Source organism: Hyposmocoma kahamanoa, unplaced genomic scaffold (genome assembly GCF_003589595.1).
Source record: "Hyposmocoma kahamanoa isolate Upper Pololo Valley unplaced genomic scaffold, ASM358959v1 92, whole genome shotgun sequence".
NCBI lineage: Eukaryota > Metazoa > Arthropoda > Insecta > Lepidoptera > Cosmopterigidae > Hyposmocoma > Hyposmocoma kahamanoa.
The window spans coordinates 3,547,846-3,567,946 of record NW_020654748.1 but is presented as its reverse complement, the minus strand read 5'-3'; the positions used below and the strand labels follow the sequence as shown (position 1 = coordinate 3,567,946).

General features: G+C 36.5%; 2 protein-coding genes across 2 annotated transcripts; one reads left to right on the top strand and one right to left on the bottom strand.

Annotated features, from left to right (window-relative positions):
* On the top strand, window positions 1–16,584 carry LOC113236399 (maltase A1-like). Its single transcript, XM_026472435.1, has 12 exons — window positions 1–181; window positions 358–537; window positions 3,172–3,329; window positions 4,146–4,271; window positions 5,918–6,038; window positions 7,427–7,545; window positions 9,726–9,932; window positions 10,614–10,721; window positions 11,639–11,887; window positions 14,048–14,145; window positions 15,980–16,120; window positions 16,386–16,584. The coding sequence occupies exons 1-12, from the start codon at window positions 7–9 to the stop codon at window positions 16,462–16,464; spliced, it is 1,761 nt and encodes a 586-aa protein (XP_026328220.1). The 5' UTR covers window positions 1–6; the 3' UTR covers window positions 16,465–16,584.
* A 124-nt stretch (window positions 16,585–16,708) lies between these two features.
* On the bottom strand, window positions 16,709–18,883 carry LOC113236400 (DNA polymerase epsilon subunit 4). Its single transcript, XM_026472436.1, has 2 exons — window positions 18,418–18,883; window positions 16,709–17,051 (listed from the first exon to the last, which is right to left on the bottom strand). Exons 1-2 carry the CDS (start codon window positions 18,730–18,732, stop codon window positions 16,911–16,913), a joined length of 456 nt encoding a protein of 151 aa, XP_026328221.1. The 5' UTR covers window positions 18,733–18,883; the 3' UTR covers window positions 16,709–16,910.
* Window positions 18,884–20,101: the final 1,218 nt, after the last annotated feature.

Sequence of the window (20,101 nt, the reverse complement as noted above, 5' to 3'; positions counted from 1 at the left end):
TATTGTATGATATTCTCAAAGGCCCAACACAAAATGCGTTTGGTATCGTTCGTGGCATTGCTAGCCACGGCGACTCTTGTGGCTGGAGACGGCCTAGACTGGTGGAAAACAGCGCTCATCTATCAGATCTACCCAAGGTCGTTCAAGGACAGCGACGGCGATGGCATCGGCGATCTTAATGGTAAGTTATATTTGACACACATCAGCTTGTACACAGTTGCGGTGTCTTGTTTTCTAAAAGTTTAACTAACTTCCTCAAATACTGAAAAGTTATGGGACTAATAAGCTAATCTATAAACCTTATCCCAAAGTGATTCAAGCTATTATTTTAATGATGCCTAATCTCGACTTCATCAGGCATAAAATCCAAGTTGCCCTACCTGAAAGACCTAGGCGTAGACGCGATATGGATGTCTCCGATCTTCCTCTCTCCTATGTACGACTTCGGCTACGACATTACGGACTATCGTCAGATTGCACCCGAGTACGGCACCATGGCTGACTTTGAGGCGCTTTTGGCTGAGGCAAAGAAAATTGGTAAGTGAGCTTTCGAGCCTTATAAATAAGAAATTCATATTTAGCCATTGATATGCTAATGCTAATTATTATAACGAATCGCAATTTTAATGAATCTTTTTACTATTTTTGTTTTTTACGGTTCGGAAACTCATTTAAAAATGTAACCGGATTTTTCTTGGTTTGAAGTGTAATATAACGAAAATATGAATGTTGCATATTTTTTTATAATATCAAATGACGGGACGAACAAGTCGTGCGCCTGATGGTAAGCTACACGCTCATCCATAACAGTTGCAGTGCCACTCAGAGTTTTAAATCGCAAAGATCTGAGGGGCATTACCACTCCGCCCATCACTCTGAGTATGCACCGTAACATAAGTTGACAAGTCACATGTGCCTGTAATTTCACCAGCACCCTTACACTTCAAAACCGGAACGCAATAATACTAACATTACTGCTTGGTGGCAGAAATGGCAAGGACAGTACTTCCCTGGACGAACTCTTTCACAAGGAGCGCTATTGCTTCTATGTTACTTGTTATGACCACCACCAAGTCGGAAAAAGGTACCGAAGTTGGATTTTAAAGTAATTCTAATGGTGCCATGTAAAAAAAATGCAGTAGATAACTGACAGCCTTGTTGCCGTTCCGTCAATGTGACCGTTAATATGCGGGACGCAGTGCGGTATCTAAAGCTAGGGTGGGGCGGAGAGTGATCATTCTCGTTACAATTTTTAGTGTCTGCTTTATTAAAAAGTCAGTGATCTACTGCATTTTTTTACATGGCACCATTAGAATAACTTTAAAATCCAACTTCGACTTCCTAGGTCCATAGTTTTGTCTTACGATGCAGTAAACCTATTTCCGGAAATCCGGAATTCGAAAATGTAATTAATTAATATTTGGTGGTTTTAACAACTCCATGTCGCTCCTTGTGGCTATATTGATACAAGTGTCTATATATGTGGAACACCTTTTTCCGACCATATTGGTTATGACATATATAAGGTAATTTGTAGAATACCTAAATATACGTGAATTCGGTGATCTGATCTCAAATTAGTAAATTCGTACTATAAGTACCGGAGCAACGGAATTTACTCTACAACGAAGGGACACTACCCGGAACACTCAGCCCAGAACCAGTTTAGAAAAGTTAATCCCCAAAAAAACTAGGACCACCTACCGGGAATTCTGAGCCCCGGGACTTTCTCGTCCAGCGTCTATAGTACAAACCGTTTGCCCACTGCGGTCGTCTAGGTTGTTATTTCGAAAAAATATCTCTCTTGTGGAATCAAAGCTTCAAAATCTCGATCACCCCAAAAAAGTAGTCTGTTTGCAGGATTACTACTAGATATATTGCAGATAATATGCAAGAAATTTACAATTAGTCAGCACCGTTCCTTATTCAGACGAATTTAAAGTCCGAAATACTTCACCTAATGTCGTTGACATAGCACCCAGCCGAATGATGAGCTTTTCGGCGAATGAAAACATCTGGAGGAAAACTTACACACATATGCAATACATTTTTAATGGTGTGTGATTCCCCATCCGCAATCGGCCCGTGTGGGAACTACAGCCCAAGCCCTCTTATTGTGAGAGAAGGTTTTGCCCAGCACTGAGAGTTATGCAGGTTTATGTGTAATATACTAACAACCACACAGGAGTGCATTATTCTGTTGCCGTTAGTTAAAAGGGCCCATGTGATATTTTTTCAAAAATTTTGTCGCGTGTGTTTACTGCCGTGATAAAATAAATGGCCGATTTGTCACTATTTTTATTTTTTTCCTATGTGGATAAGATATGCAGTTACCGCAAGAAAAATTATTAAATTATTAAATTTCATTTCTTTAAACATTAATTTTTTTGGTTTTGAGTTTTTATGACTTGCGCATTTGGAACTTTCAACTAACGGCGGCAGTATTAACATCATAAATAACAACTTTGTTTCCATCACTTTTAACATTCATCTAATTTTATTTTGGTACAAAAATTTAAATATTGAAATAGATCGCTCTAAATAGTGATAACTCTTTGCGGTACCAAAAGAAAGCACCTACCACCAACACTGTTTTTACGAATGACATATCGGGAGGCGTTGCTGAATAACTTATCCTCAAACAAATCTAAAAAGTGTCAGATAGTGCAACAAAAACAAAAGTTTATTTTTGATAAATTTAGAATGTTTTGTAAAAAACTACGGAACGAATGTTGTTTAAGATATTATTAATATAGTCCTGTGAGGTTGTTAGTATTTTACAAATCACCCTGTATAAAAGGCTGACTATGTAATAATTTTTTGAATCGCCATGGTGCGTATTGTCATTATACTACTTAAAAAAACAAAATGACAGAATTTTAATAATCCTGCAATAGGTGTTGGTAATGGCTACGAAGCGGTAAAATTAAACGTTTTCCGGCTATGATTACTATCTGATTGTATTCACAATTATGTTCTAACATAATGTATTTGAATTACTCTTCGCAAATAAAGGGAAAAATCTAGTCACGTGGTATCCGCACCATGATAAGCTATTATAGTAGGTACGTTGTATCTAAACTCCAAAAAAGACCATAATCACCACGACTGTGAAGCGGGTTGGCGATCGTTGTAAAGCTACAACATAACACTCTAGAATACGGTATTTAGGAGTTCGCGTTATCCAGGACTACGTGCCAAACCACACGAGCAACGAAAGCGAGTGGTTCGTGAAGTCGACTAAGCGCGATCCGCAGTACGAGAACTACTACGTGTGGGCCGATGGCGTCAGAGGTGCTGACGGTCTAATTGGACCTCCTAGCAACTGGGTATTTTTTTTCATTTTTTAAGTCTTCTTAGGCGAATAATAAATAAAGCGCTGCATCAACCTGCTTTGCGCTTGGGATACGTTTCGTAAATTGCGTACAAGGGTTTGGATTAAAATAATACTTTATAGTGGAAATGAAACTGTTTCTAACCGACTTTAAAAAAGGAGTAGGTTCTCAATTCGGTTGTATATATTTTTTGTGTGTATGTTCCGTGATAACTCCGGGATTTGTGAACCGTTTTTGACGATTCTTTTTTTTTGTTGGAAAGAGGGTACCTCAGTGGTCTCATTTAAATTTGAAGAAACTATTCCACCGCTAAGGGTGAGAAACTAGGGAATGAATTCAGTTTCGCGCAATTTCCGGTAACTGGGGAGCTACTCTCGATCTCCGACCGACATCCGTCCGAAACAATTACTGTCAAATAAGTAATATTCGACAAAATTATATATATAGTATATAGTTTATATTTAGTATATAGTATTGCTTATTTGGCAGTAATTGTTTCGGACGGATGTCGGACGGAGATCGAGAGTAGACTCCCAAATTTCAATAAAATTTGGCAAATTTGACAACTAAAAGTTCAATTTCACGTGGAACGGAAACTGCATACTACTGAATTGTCATGATACATTTTAAATGTTATTTAAATATTCCGCTCTAAATAATTTTATAAACATGTACGTTGGGCCCATAACCTCAAATAAACAGAAATAAAAATGCCTTGCTTGCCTTTAACTTTTTCCAAAGTAATTTTGTTTGTGTGTATATCTTTTATTGTTTAATTATTTTATATCACTAGTCTCCATCTCCACACAGATTAGTATCTTCCGCAACAGCGCGTGGGAATACAGCCCCACACGTGGACAGTACTACCTTCACCAATTCCTTATTGGCCAACCCGACCTCAACTACCGCGAGCCTAAAGTGCAAAAGGAAATGAAGGTACCTTAACACTAAATGAAAGCAAAGTTAATATTAGTTACGGCTTCTACTCCCCAAGTCTGCTAATTTTCTTGGAACCATAGGTTATTGCATTGCGACTCCACTGAGATCATAATATTGCAATTATGTTAATAGTTGTTACTCTAATTTTTAAAACAAAGATTATAAAAAACTCTGATCCGGCTGGATTCAAACCAACGTCTTCTAGCAAACCGTGCCAGACGCCGTGCCAACTAAGTGTCGTTGAAAACCAGATACAAAGATCCGACAACAAGCACATAGAAAAATTCGTGAGGTCCGCTGGTTCGTTCCGTGCTATTGTATGTTATATAATGTATTGTTGTTAGTTGTTATTATTTTATCAAACTAGTAGAGTAATTTCACAAAAAATAATTGAATATTATGGTGGTGAAACATTCTGACATGCAATAAAAACGTAGTTGTTATTCTGTTAAAATCTAGTTACAATGGCGGTTTTTTGCGATTTCTGACATTTCGAGTACTCTTACCTCAGTTGGTACCATAGAGACTATTGATCCTTACCAGAGACCGGATCGAATGGCATTAAACGACTTTGTCTTATATGGCGTTTTGTTACGACTCGACTCCATTTTACAGGATACGACTCTAAAATGAAGACTGGGGTTTCGAGTTGTTATTAATAAGACTCAATCGTTATACTAAATGGCTCAAAAGACTTAAACGACTTGAAAGACTTAAACAACTCGAGTTGTTTGCAAAGGACTTATACCTATTTTATGTCTTATTAAACCCGAAGTTTATAAATAAAAATGACGTAAGTATGTCGTAAATAATCACGTTTATTTACTTATAATAAAAATCGTAAAATAAATACCTAATGACTCGCGACTCCCGAGGTTATGAGGCTCCAAGTCTTTTAAGCTTCCTAAGGTTAAAAGACTTCGACTCGAATTAGTCTTCAGGTTTAGTCTTATGACTCAAGACTTGAGTATCGAGTTCTTAGGTTTTCGCGATTGTTACACATAGGAAATGAAACTATTTTTTGGGGATTTAAATCGCGTATATTTGTTTTTTCAAACAAACCAACGTTTCGGGCCCTTTACAGGTCCCATGGTCACGGTTGACGGTTGACTTGAGTGTTAAAAGACTAGACTAGTCGTGAGGCGTTGAAATTTAGTCGAGGTTTTTTAAATGGTCTTAAAAGACTGAGTCTCTTTCATCACTTTGAAGTGCAGAACATCAAAAACTTGTAACGGCAGTTGAATGGTAGCTATTACGCTTACCGTTTAGCAGGATAGCAAACGTACAAAAATTCTACAATTAACACTATCGCCACACAACTGATGAGATGATTTAAAATTAGCAGACTGAGGATTGTATTCCCGAATTGTACTCAATGCTCAAGTCAGGATTTGAACAGACTTGAGTATGATTTCAAGCACTGGAAATACGACCCTAATGGCAAGGACTTGAGTATGATTTTCAGTGCTCACTGCAATACTCAAGTCCTGACTTGAGTATTGAGTAGAGTTCTGGAATACGACCCTGAGACCCAGATTTATTGATCAGCTGCCACAGTTACATGGCTAGCGATTTTCGTGTACAAGGAAACTTGCTTTAAAATCTCATCAGATAGCCCTGACTATATTGTTGCCCTTTTCCAGGATGTAGTTCGTTTCTGGCTAGACAAAGGCGTGTCTGGGTTCCGCGTGGACGCCATCAACGTAATGTACGAGGTGGATCCTAAGAACTTCGGCGGCAAATACCCCGATGAACCGCTTTCAGGTACTGTTCACTAAAATTTTCTTCTTTCTTTGTCTTCAATCTTTTGCACTGTGTTACCCCTTATAGGTTCATACTGTTGAGGATGGGTCTCCTCCAAGCCAGGAGGAGAATGTCTATCGATGCACATACATTTTATACTCATCACGTCCTTTTCTCATCCGGGTCGGCACAGCTAGCCTTCCTCGAATTACGATCCTGATACACAGAGATATTCCGTTGTGGATATTTCAAAGATTTTCACGAAGCGTTTCCCTTCAAAATGAGACAAACTTTTTGTGACTAGTTCTGGACAAAACAGTCCTTACTTAAAAATATGAAATTATTATTTTTCAACGAAAAGTAGGAACTTGTTTAGGATTTATGTCCAGAATTTATGTATGTACATAAATTTTAATAATATTTCACGGGAACTGAGTAATTAGTTTTTCATCTATTCGGAAAATATACACTTTTTGAGTGTGGCGTTGATTTCCTGCCTGCAGACTTGTTGCTCGAACGTTATAAAATGGAACTTTTCAAGGCGAGAGTGAGTAGGCACTATTTAAATGTGCATGCTACATCGTCGCTTTCCACCAGGTGAGATGGAAGTCAAATGCGCAATTATTTGCTAATAATGTTTTATAACTTTTTTATTTAAAAAATCCGACCTCAAAAGTTCATGAAATTACATCTATTTGAATCCAAGCGGATCGAAAGAGCTTTTCTAAGTGTTCATCTATGTATTAATCATTATAGCGCACTACTGCAAAAAACATCCTGGTGGTCAAACATCTTGACATTCGATAAGCTTAATTACATATCATACATTTCAGGCTCTTTTCCTTCCCATATTGTATAATTATTTAAACTACCTCTGTGACCGAACGGTTACCATACAGGCCTGCCACGCAGACGTCCCGGGCCGAGAGAAATGTTTGTATATAGTACATTTATTTCTCTCGTGAGTCTGAGTGTAATTTGTGATTGTCAATGTTTTTTTTTATAATACCAAGTCGTGCACCTGGTGGTAAGCAACATGCCTATCCATAACAGTTGCAGTGCCACTCAGAGCTTTAAATCGCAGAGATCTGAGGGGCACTGCAACTGCGCCCGTCATCCTGAGGCATAAGTTGTCAAGTCCCATGTGCCTGTAATTTCACCAGCACCCTTACCCTTCCAAACCGGAACGCAGTAATGCTCACATTACTGCTCGGCGGCAGAAGTTGGTAAGGTGGCAGTAGGTACTTCCCTGGACGAACTCTTTCATAAGGATCTCTACTGCTGCTACAACTGCTACGTATGTCCATGGCACTCGCGACACAGGGTTTCCCTATTACGGCGTTGTGAGTATGTGCGTTATGTATTTAGAAAAGATATTAAAATGAAAATGATGCGGTTTGCGTACATAGGTGGCACCGACCCACAAGACTACGAATATCTGAAACACCCCTACACCAAGGATCTGGACGAGACCTACAACGTCGTGTACGACTGGAGAGACATTCTCGATGAGTACATTGAGAAACAGGTACCTGTAAAATGATTATCACTGGTTAACAGGTTTCAACTTTGCAAGTTGGCAATTCACTCGTGACCATGGAGCGTGGTAACCATTCCGATTGTTACAATTATAAAAACCCCTATAACGCCACATGAGATCATCGTTAAAGTGCTTTTATTAAACGAATGTCAAATTAAATTAAAGGACAAAGGCAAACTTCCATATAAATTTTTGTTGACATAATTTGTATGCGTCTCTTTATGAAAAATATATGAAAATATAGAGTAGGAATTCCGGAACAAATTTTGTTTTGGATTTACTATTCTGAGAAGTCAGGATTTAAAGATATTCCAGTTTGAAGTTTTGGAGGTTATGTGTTACGTAATTGAATAAAATATATTCGGTGTATTATTATGTCAAAATAAATTACAGAAGCCTTAAACAGAGTTAATAGAAGCTGAATGGTACCGCGGGTTTATTACGTGACGAAAGTTCAGAGGGAATTATTTTGTATACTGGAATGGAATAAGCCGTAACAAAAGCACCTGAGTTAATTAATAACATATCACCCTTAGAATAATAACGCATAGAAATCTAGTCCGCACACGCTAAGTGAGGCAAATTGAAACGCGCCAAAAGGGCCTACACGAGCGGGCGGGCCTTCAATGCTCAAGGTCAACTTGCACCGCGAACAGCTCAAGAATTTTAGCTAAAAATGACGAAATGTGCGGTAAATGAGTGTAAAAATACGTCAGACAAACATAAAATAGATACTAACATCACATTCCACAAGGAAGTAACGCGTTTCAACTTGTATTTTTATATAAATATTCACTAAAACCGAAAATTAACCTACTACTAAAACTAGCCTATATGAATTTGATTTTTACCGCACTTGTGACAGTTCGTTTGATATGAAACTGTTATTCTATGCGTTATTATTCTAAGATACCACCATTGACTTACAAAAAATCAATGCATATAATACCACAGACTATTGCACTGGTAATTCGGACACAAATAATTTTTTTGTGAAACGTGCCATCTATCTCTGATTTTTGGGAACTTTTTGGTCAGTTTTACCATTTTCTCGCGTGACATTTTGGACAAAAAATTATCAACTTAATTTTTTGTAATGAAGTAGTTAATATTTTATGAGCTTATTACAAATCGGACGAATCAGTACATTTGATATTACGTGAACTAAATGTGGACCATAAGTAACTACTGAAATTCCTTTTTTGGCGGCTAGATGTCACTCAACGTTAAGAAACTGGATAGTTATAAAATATCAGTCCGGTCACATTATTTTAGTTATTATCGTTTCTTTTATATGATTTTATTTCCAGACTTCGATAGACCACTATTATAATTTGAAAAACCTAATGAATTTATTTTATTGAAACTTGTAATTAAGACATTTGAAGACGCATTCGTACGAAGTACGAAGAAGAATTCGCACAAATTCTTTTAAGTATGATTTTGTCGTTGTTTGACCAACTTCTGCTGTTCCGATTTTTTTCGTCCCATACAATGAAATCATCGTTAAACGAAGATGGTATCAGCATTAAAAAAACAGTCAATTTTACTCATTTTGTATTCATGAACAACATTTTATAAAATTTGACCAACTTCTGCTGTCCCGATTTTTTCGTACCATACAATGAAATGATCCTTACATAAAACTGAGTCGATCAGCACTAAAAAAAATTTAATCAATTTTATTCACTTTTATGGACAACTCACGCTTGACTGTTTTCATAAAAAAGACTTAATGATTCGCTCAGGACCTTTTGGAGGGAAAAGTGTCGTTTTTAGTTTGACTTTCAATTATTTTGTGAAATCTAGTTTAAAGTGGAATAGGATAGTGCTATTGTGACTTAATCGAAGATTAAAACGCGAAATTATACGAATCTCGAACTAAAATACCCGTATCGGCCCGTTTTAAGGAATCCCGAGTCAATCCAAGCACGCCGCCTCAAATTGCCTACCCTCTTTGTGGCGGCCATATTTACAGAAACATAATTAAACTTCATGTTTAGGCTGATGGCTTTGCCAAAGCCTTAATAAATTAAAATAAATAATAAAAGACTTAATTGTTCCTAAGACAGTTTCCTTGTATCTTCTATGGTTTCGGATTTCCCCATACTGTCCCATTTAAAAAAAAACGTTCGGTATATGTATATTTATTGTATTTTATTTTACAGGGCGAATATAAATTCATGGTAACCGAAGCCTACACTGACCTGGACCTTATGATGAAGTACTACGGCAACGGCCAAAGAAACGGCTCCATTCCCTTCAACTTTGTATTCCTCGGGGACATCAAGAACCAATCCAATGCGAGGGAGATTAAGTTGGTCATTGACAAGTGGATGACGTTTATGCCCAGCGGAAAAGTAGCTAACTGGGTGGTTAGTATTTCGATAAGTTCATCTACCAATGAGGAGCGACGAACTGTTTCATCAACCAATAATTTGCGTTATTTTGATCTTTCCACTGGTTACTGAAATCCAATTCTCCTCCGCTCCACTAAGTATATGGTAAATGTGCTATAAGAGTCTATACTACCTCAAATGGCTTTGGTTGATCCCGCGTAACAGTGAAAATGTTGAATCAATCACTCTGGAAAAAATATATAGTCAAATTGAGGATATACACTGATTACTATACGGTGTGAAAACACGATTCCTAAACATTTTCACAATAGAAAAAAAAAACACAAACTTACCTCGAAATTTTACAAGAAAACAGTTGTGTTCAATAAATACTTTACATATACAATTTTTTTTTATCAACTGAATTAAGTATAACACGCATACTATACGATATATATTGTTCAATTGGCTTTAATTTCGCTTGTAAGAAAATAAATTCTGAAATAAAGCCAGTGACCCCTACAGCTCGACTCATGCGAAATGAATTTTTGAGATACAAAACTACGTGTTTTCAATTATTGTTTGTGGTCCCCGTCCTTGCGTTGAATTTTTTTATCCTGCCTAAGTGGGCGTTGAACCAAAAAGTTTGGGAACCTATGGTTTAATGGGATGAAAAACTCCAAATGTTATTTTTAGTTAACCAAGATACTTTTGCAGAACGGCAACCACGACCAAAGCCGCCTCGCGTCTCGCCTCGGCACCGATCGGGTCGATATCATGAACATGCTCGCTCTGCTGTTGCCAGGAGTCACCTGCACCTATCAGGTTTGTGTACATTTCGCGTCCTCCCTCTTCACTTATTCTCAGAGTCTGACTGAATCTTACTGTACTGTATCTTTTAGAGATCCACTCTCGCTCACCTTCTGTTACACTAATATTTCTGTTATATTTATTTGGTGCCATAAAGAATGTATACTGTATATAGTTAATCCTACATGGACATCACAAGGTTTAGGTGTTTACTACTAAATAACGGTCTCACAAAAAATATACAATACACCTAAGAATTTGTCTGAAGATTGTGCTAATTTGTTACAAGATATGTTGTACGGACAACGGGACACATCAGACTACACATTTTTGTTCGAAAATCGCCTCCAGTGCAACGGAACAAGTTACGTCAATGTGTAGCTTGATGTGTTATACTTTACTCGAACGTATGTATAAAATCCTGAGAACAGGCTAAAATAAACGTCTAAAACGAACAAACTATCTGTTTTTGCACCTTCTTTGCACATAAGTTTTATATGGAGACATTTCTCTTTAAGTTCTACAGAGAACCTGCTAAATTTTGGTTTTCAACTGAAGCCCTATAGTTGTTAAATTCACATTTATATAAAAATTTTAAAATTGCACAGCGGTTTAACGATACGCCGTGCCTCCCGCTACCCCTTCAGTCGTCTGTCGACGACGGATTTGTGTCCAACTTTCTCCTCCTGTTCTTATTTTATTCATATTAATTGTCATTGCGCGTGTTGCGGGACGCGGTCCCCTACACCTCACCTCCTAAAATATTCTCTCGACGTCTTAACAATAAAACTGAAATTAAATAAGATAGAAAAAAAACGCAGTATGAACTGGGGGTGACTGACCTTTTTACTGGTTTAGAAACATTCTTCATCATCAAGGGACTCCTTGCAATAATGTTTCTGTCTGTTCTTTGACTTACCGTCTTTCTCCAGGGTGAAGAAATTGCCATGACAGACGGGTATGTGAGCTGGCAGGACACAAAAGACCCTCAAGCTTGCAACACCAACGACCCAATCAATTACTGGAAAAAATCTCGTGACCCGAACCGAACTCCCTTCCACTGGGACGATTCGAAGAACGCTGGATTCTCAACTGGAAATTCCACGTGGCTGCCTGTCGCTGACAACTATAAGACTTTGAACGTGGCTGCGCAGATGAACTCTAAGAAGTCTCATTATCAGGTAACATTAGTGCTGCCGTCCACTAACAAAAACCGTGTTCAACTTATTGGAACTTACCCCAACGATGCATAGCTGAAATATCATTAAACAATTTCAATATTCTAAAACTGGGTTATGGTTTTTAACCGACATCAAAAAAGGAGGAGGTTCTCAAATCGACTGTATGTTCTTTTTTTTTTGTATGTATGTTACGCGATAACTCCGGTATTTGTGAACCGATTTTCATGATTCTTTTTTTGTTGGAAAGGGTACTTCCATAGTGGTCCCATTTCATTTTGAAGGAAATCATCCACCTTTAAGGGTGGCTGTTCACGCATGAAGATTCATTTTTATAAATAGCGCCTAACTTTAATTTAGGAGCAATTACTTTTAGCAATTATTTAGTTGATTTTGCTATTAAGGATAATTAAATTGGATATCAAGGCGTTTTTCCCTCGATATACTTTGAGTAGTGTCGTAGTGAGAACCTATTTTTATTTTCTCCAGTATCAAGTCCTGTATAGTGGCGAACTAGGGGATATTTCAATGAAACTTAGCAAATAGACGTAATTCCACGTACTTTTGAGGTCGGTTTTTTTAGTACTCTGTACTGAAATTATTTTATAGGAAACGAAACTGTTTTTTATATCTCGAAAAACTATATTGTCACTTAGGCCACGTTTTAGTTAGCAGACGGTAGAGTGACGTGTACCTAATAAAGCTAAAAGTAAGGACAAATTTGTAACCGACTTTAAAAAAGGTTGCTCTCAAGTCGTCTGTATTTATTTATGTGTACTCCGACATTTCGTCGCCTTTGAGCGGTTACACATGGCGACTTCTAGCAGTGATGCAAACGCGATGCAGCCGCTAATCGTCTACACGCGCGCACACGATTTGAAGCAGCGATGCAAGCGCGCGACTGCATCGCTACACTTGGGATTTGTAGGCGATTGCATCGATGCAATTGCGCGTTTGTATCGATACAGTCGTGCGTTTGCATCAATGCAATAGCCTAGAAATAGCTATGCAATCGCGTGTTTCACGAACGTGCGTTTGCATCGCTGCGGAAGTCGCTGTGTGTACCAATTTTATTCACTCAAACACGAGTTTGAGAAAGTATGAACTTAATACACAAAGTTACTGAAATGCAAAAAATGGATTGTATATACAAATTTTGCAGGCTGATTTCACATCAAATTTCCTTCGTATTCACATACTAGCTTTTACCTATTCTTAGTAAGAAATATAAAATAAATAGAAAGTTTTGCCATATCCTGAATAATCTCTCTTTATAAGATACGAGTTTGAGAAAGTAAGGCCTCGATTTGTGAACGGATTTCGATGATTCATTTTTGTTGGAAAGAGGGTACATCAGTATAGGTCCCATTTAAATTGAAGAAAACATTCCACGTCTAAGGGTGCCTAATTAGGAAATACTCGATCGGACTCAACTGGCTATTTTTATACTCTTTACCTGCAGTCTTTGAAGGTATCGTCTATCTGGTTCAGATATACATGCCAAAATCTGCCTTCCCTCCATATTAATTTTATAAATTTATATAGTTATTCTATTACCCATTTTCATCATTCCCATTACTATCTCAATCATTACACAATCTTACACACCACAATACTGTCTTATTAAACTATTTCTGGGAACCTCCTTCTTTGAGAGGCCTATCTTTTTAACCGACTTAAAAAAAGGAGATTCTCAATTCGACTGTGTTTTTTTGTATGTATATTACGCGATAACCAGTATTTGTGAACCAATTTTCATGAGTCTTTTTTTTGTTGGAAAGACGGTACCTCCATAGTGGTCCCATTTAATTTTGAAGAAAATCATCCACCTCTAAGGGTGGCTGTTGACGCATGAAGATTCATTTTTATAAATAGCACCTACATTTTAGTATAATAAGCAATTATTTTAATGGTTGATTTTGCTATTCTTTAATTCAAGGCGTTTTTCTCTCAATATACGTTGAGTACTGGGAACCGATTTTTATTATCTCCTGTGTCAAGTCCCGTATAGTGGCGAACTAGGGGATGAATCCGGGTTTGCGCACTTTCCGGTAATCGATTTCAATAAAACTTGGTAATTATATGTAATTCCACGTAGTTTTGAGGTCGCTTTTTTTAGTGCTCTGTACTGATTACTTATCAATTTGCATGTTTTGTTTACAGTTCTATAAAGATGTGGCTGCTCTAAAGAAAACAAAGGCCGTCCGCGAAGGAGATCTTGACACGAGGACTTTCTCTCAATCCATTCTTGTCCTTACCAGGTATACATTTTAAAATTTTTAATAATATTTATTTGTCCTTATCGAGGACAGCGACGGAAACAGCGGTTTAGGTAGGAAAAGGTGTATTATTACAAAGGAAAAACAGATAGTAAAAAACAGCAGAAGAACTTCCTCTTCAGCCTTCGCAACTTGCTGTGCGAGCTCGGCGACCTTGCGCTTTAACTTGGCTTCGGCGGCCTTCTGCCGCGCCACTAAAGTCGCTCGCTCCGACGACGAATTGGATGCCGGAAGAGATCTATATTAATTATATAGATTTAATTTTTTTTACTTTGAAAAATAGAAATTGAGATTAGTGGCTCCAACAGGACCAGGATTAATGGCTCGAAAGGACCAGAATATCGAGGACAGCGAAGGAAACGGCAGTTTAGGTATGAAAAGGTGTATTATTACAGAGGAAAAACAGACAGTAAAAAACAGCAGAAGAAAGCAAAGAGACAAGAAAAGGACATAGAGAACAAAGAGCTAAACATAGACTAATTACACATCCAAAAACTATAAAGAGGGTCTGTCCTAGTTCGTGTTCGATGTACAATTTGGGTGTCGCTTTTGTTTATAACTAAAGCTTAAACATCCAAACACAAATTCAAAGAACTGTACCGGCAATACCTCAGCGTTGTTGTAGTTTAGTAGCAGTAGAGCTACTTGTGAAAGAGTTCGTCTCTGCCTCGAGTCTGCCGCCAAGCAGTAATGTCAGTATTACTGTGTTCCAGTTTTGAAAGGTAAGGGTGCTGGTGAAATTACAGGCGCATGGGACTTATCAACTTATGTCTCTGGGTGACGGGCGCAATGTCAGTGCCCCACAGATCTTTGCGATTTAAAGTTCTGAAAGGTACTGCAACTGTTATGGACAGGCGTGTAGCCTACCATTAGGCAGGCGCACGACTTGTTCGTCCCGTCACTTGATATTATAAAAAAAAATCCTACTTTCACTTCAAAAATCTGTGTATTGTGTTTGTAATATTTTCCATGATCTATCAAGAGTGGAATTTTATTTTTACTTTGATCTATTCACATTATATACTAAATACATTATACAACACTAAAATCTATATACAATAACAATTTACTCCTACAGCTTTACTTATATTTACACTCGCTCATACACTTGCATATCTAATAGGTTATTTTCAAAGCATTATTTACATAAGTTTACGCATAGTCGTTATCGAAAATATAAATATTTTTGCTTACAAACAACTTAATCCATCTCGTTGGTCCTGACGGAAAACCAGCGCCTCAGGCTACGAACAGATTGACTGCATGTTTGCAGTTAATGTGTGAAGTCGTAATCAACTTCAAGCTGCCGAGACCACAACTGCATGAAGTTGATAACGACTTCATGCAGTCGAGGTCTCAGATAATGACTTCACGCATTAACTGCATGCAGTCGAAACCGACTTCATGCAGTCGAGATCGACTACACGCAGTTAATGCGTGAAGTCGTTATCAACTTCATGCAGTCGTCGTCTCGGCTGCAAGAAGTTGATTACGACTTTACGCATAACTCAAACATGCAATCTGTTAGCAGCCTCAGGAAACTGGCATATGCTGCGTCAGAACTTTCACAGCTATGACAATAATGGCATATCAAGAAAGTTCAGTATCAAGAAATGTTTGTCCTCGTATCCCCACTGCTCTACCCAGTATGGTGCAGGTTTTTCAGACAGGCCTTCGTCTTTAACTTCTCATGCTTTATATTATGTTATAGATGATTAGTTGTAGCAGCACCAAGACTTAATTCGCAAAACGTACAAGTTCTTGTAAATGTGACTATATAAGGCATGATTACGAAATTTAATGTCATATTTTTTAGGCTGGCCCCAGGAACTCCAGGTGTAGTTGGCATTGTGAACCTGTCTGACAAGGATGAGACAGTGGATCTGTCATCCCTCAAATTGCTGCCGCCGCAGCTGCGCGTTGCGGCTTCGGGAGTTGATTGCAAGTTGGAAACTGGGTAAGTTGCGTTACTACCTTCAAAACAAGGTAATATCAGGGAGTAGATAGACCGTATGTGCAATGGGCCACACATTATTCACTAGTATGAAATTTGTTAGTGCTACAATAACAAAATCTAACTTGTAGCACTTAAGTTCGTTTGAAAATTATCACAAGTCAAAAATCATATTTTTTATATTTTTACCTGCCATTTTTAGTTATTATCAGTGTTGTAGCTGGTGCGCATATTATAACTTGATAAATATAACTTCTTTTTGTTCCAGTACCACTGTCAACAAGAACAGTATCCAAGTGTCTGCTCATTGTGCCATTGCGCTGCAAAGTGTTTCTAACTGCTGCTAAAATATAGATATAATTATATGTCTCTTTTAAATAATGAGAAAATAGAAACTTACTTAACAAATTGAATTTAAATGGAAATTAACTTGGTATAATAAAAACTATAGGAAATCAAATAAATAGATTAAATTTGCATCTTGTATTATTTTTAAAATAACCTATTCATAAAATTTATTCTTACAGATATTTTGTGCATATTTTATTTTTACACACAATTCTGTATGAATCATTCAAAAAGGTTAATTAATTGCATTATTTAAAAGTCAGAAACTACGAAATAGATCTCGGACAACATCATTCCATTTATCATTCGATCTTCAACTGGCACAAATAGTGGCATTCCAACATACACAGTCATGATGTGTAAATGGGGTTTCAGGGAAAACTGGTGTTGCCTAAATTGACAATAACTCCTACCATTTTCAATATAATTTAAATAAACCTTTTATTTAGAAGTCCATAGCACCCTCTAAAAAGCACAAACAATCTACTTTATTAATAACTAAATCCAGTTCTTTCTTGTTGATAGTCTTTTTGTTCTTGGGCAGATATGAGAAGATCTCCTTTGCCATTGTTTCTAGGAACATTTCCTGAAATAAAAACAAATATTGCTGAAAGAAAAGTGTGTCCTCAAATTTAAACAGTATCAAACTGTAAAACAATATGTTGCTTTGTGTGGATCACCTCTAAGGTTCAATAAGTAAATATTTTACTATATCACACTGCTATTACAATAATGTTGTAACTCAAAATATGTAAAATTCAAAATTATGCTATATTGGTAAACATAAAATTTAAATTTCTACATGTCAATACAACTATCGTTAGAATATTGGGAAAAACAACTAAAATATACCTACTTAACTCAAAATGAGACAAACTTTTTGTGAGCATGTTCTGGACAAAACAGTTCTTAAGTTTGGCATACACCCAGTAAGTGCCTATTAAATGTTCTATGACAAAAATCACATGTTTTGCTGTATTTAATCTGTACCTTTCACCATCATAGTATTAGTCTATCTATCTAACTTCAAAGTTTTTAATATTCTCCAATATTGTGCAGATTTACCTGTGGTATTTACCTCATTGTTGAGGCAAGCGATAGATAGCACAGGCAAAATCAATCAAAAATTATTAAACATCTATATTTGTATCACCTTAATATTAATTTTTCAGGGATAACAAACAATTGTACAGTTTTGTGAAGTTCTTTAACATAGAACGCGAACAATCAACATCATTATCCACAAGTTACTATTAAATTAAAACTGTCATGCATGATACTTATGATAAAATATAAGACTGGTGTTTTCTTCTTTTCTAAATGTTATAGCTCAAACAATGCAATCGATGATTCTGCTTTAACTCGTACCTTTCACATTTTTTCACGTTTTGCCATTGTGGCAAGAATTATAGTGTATACTATTGATATGATTAAAAAGAAAAAATACTAGCATCCTAAAGGCATACAGTATCTGTAACCAGCTTGTATGTTTTCATCCATTACTTTAAAAAAATTTTAAGTTATAATCCAAAGCTTTAGGGACACTGGATGTGTCTAGAATGCGTGAAGGGTTAAGGAAGACACAATTTATTACTCAGAATTTGACTAGTGAATTTCGGTGATAGACTTCGCTGTGAGGAGAACCTACGATCTAACTAGAGTGAATAGACATTTTTTAGATACATGACTACCATTGTTACAAAACCAACCCATATATTTCTCAAAAAAAGATCTTAGTAGATTTTTACTTTACTTCAATAGGTACTAATTATAATTAGAGCCTCTATTGCTCTAATGGTAAAAACTTTAAATTGATTTAATTTTACATCAAATAATAGCTACAGTCTTATAGTCGAATGACTGTTATATTAAATTGAAACAGAAATTGAAAATTTGCAAAATAAATTGACTATAGCATAACTTTTTAAGTGTTAATTAAAAGACAAACTTACTGTAGCTTTAGTCACTAAAAACACCGCGTCCTGATGTACAATATTTACGTCAGGATCCATTTTCATGATGTTTCGTATCCTCGCTATTGGGAGGCGTGTACTCTTTACGGTCTCACTTTTGGGCGTTTGGTTGTGAGGTTTCTTCTCCCCAACATTCTGTTCCTCACTATTTATTACCTCTGAATCCATTTCTGTGTGTGTTTCGGTATCAAATTCCATAATTTCTGTGTTGGCTTGTTCCGAATCAATATAGTGCTCCGTATCTTCAACGACGTCCGATATATTGATATCGCTGTAATGATTTTCTTCAGCCATGTTTGAACAACTCAAATGTATTCTTTTGCATTCAATAAAATAATATACTCTTCAGAAAAACCATCTCATTTCGCCGTTTGGTTATTTTACCGCGTCCGCGCGCAATCGACCGGCTGCTTTCTGTTGTCAAAATGACAGCTGTCAGACGACGATTACGCTTCACGTAGACTAGACTAATGTTGGGTCATGAAAAAATATCCATTTGTCAAAAACTTATTTGCAAAATACATTTTTTTAATTTCCAAAAAGATATTCTTCCTTTTAGATTTAGATTAATATATATATATATGTGGATTAATATATATATAAATGGAAAATTTCCATTTTTGTCCATATATTTTAAATCTCGTTTTCTCTAACTTGCTTTTAGCTACCTATACTATTTAATTTTTTGTAATTCACGTAATAAAACTTCAAAAGGTGTTTGAAACGTAGAACATAATATGAGTCTTTCAATCATTCAGTCAATGCTTTTTTTCCAATTATTTAGAAATATTTTCGGAAAAATTTTCCGCGTCGAAAAGTAAACATTCTCAAAAATAGTTGTAAGAATAATACTGGAAGAATTTTGGTGAACGGTGAACTTTGCGTGTCGTATGGATTGTTTTATTGCTAACTTGCAATCATTGAGTGTTTTTACGCATTAAAAATGTTTGTTATTTTGTAAAGTAACCATCGGGGCAGATTTGAATAAATCAAAGGTTTTGAAGACGTTTTAGAGGAGGTATTTCGAATCTAAACTTACCTACTTCAGAAACTTGAATGGCCATTTCCCGGAAGTTGAGATTTTCGATTAATAACGTTATTGGTTTCAACGTGCGATAAATATTGTAGTAGTAAGTAGTAAATTAAATAACAAATATGCTTTCAAAAAAAGATTAGAAAAAGAAGATTAGAAGAAAAAAATTAGAAAAAAAAAGGATATTTTTCGTGAGTATTTTAACTGATTTTGATTGAACTTAGATAGTTATGCCAAACAAGTTCTGATTATTAGGGTGGCTTCATTCGGGACCTTTAGCTTCATCTACTAATATTTTTAGAAGTCGTTTTGTTTATTTTTTAACCAACTTCAAAAAAGGAGGAGCTTCTCAATTGGACTGTATATTTTTTTTTGTATGTATGTTACGCGATAAGTCCGGTATTTGTAAACCGATTTTCATGATTTTTTTGTTGGAAAGAGGGTACCTCCATAGGTCCTGCTCAAGTCAGGATCTGAGTATGATTTCAAGTACTGGAAATACGACCCTAATGGAAGTGACTTGAGTATGATTTCGAGTGCTATAAACCATACTCAAATCCTGACTTGAGCGTTGAGTAGAGTTCTAGAATACGACCCTAAGGGTGGCTGATCACGCTTATTTACTTAAGG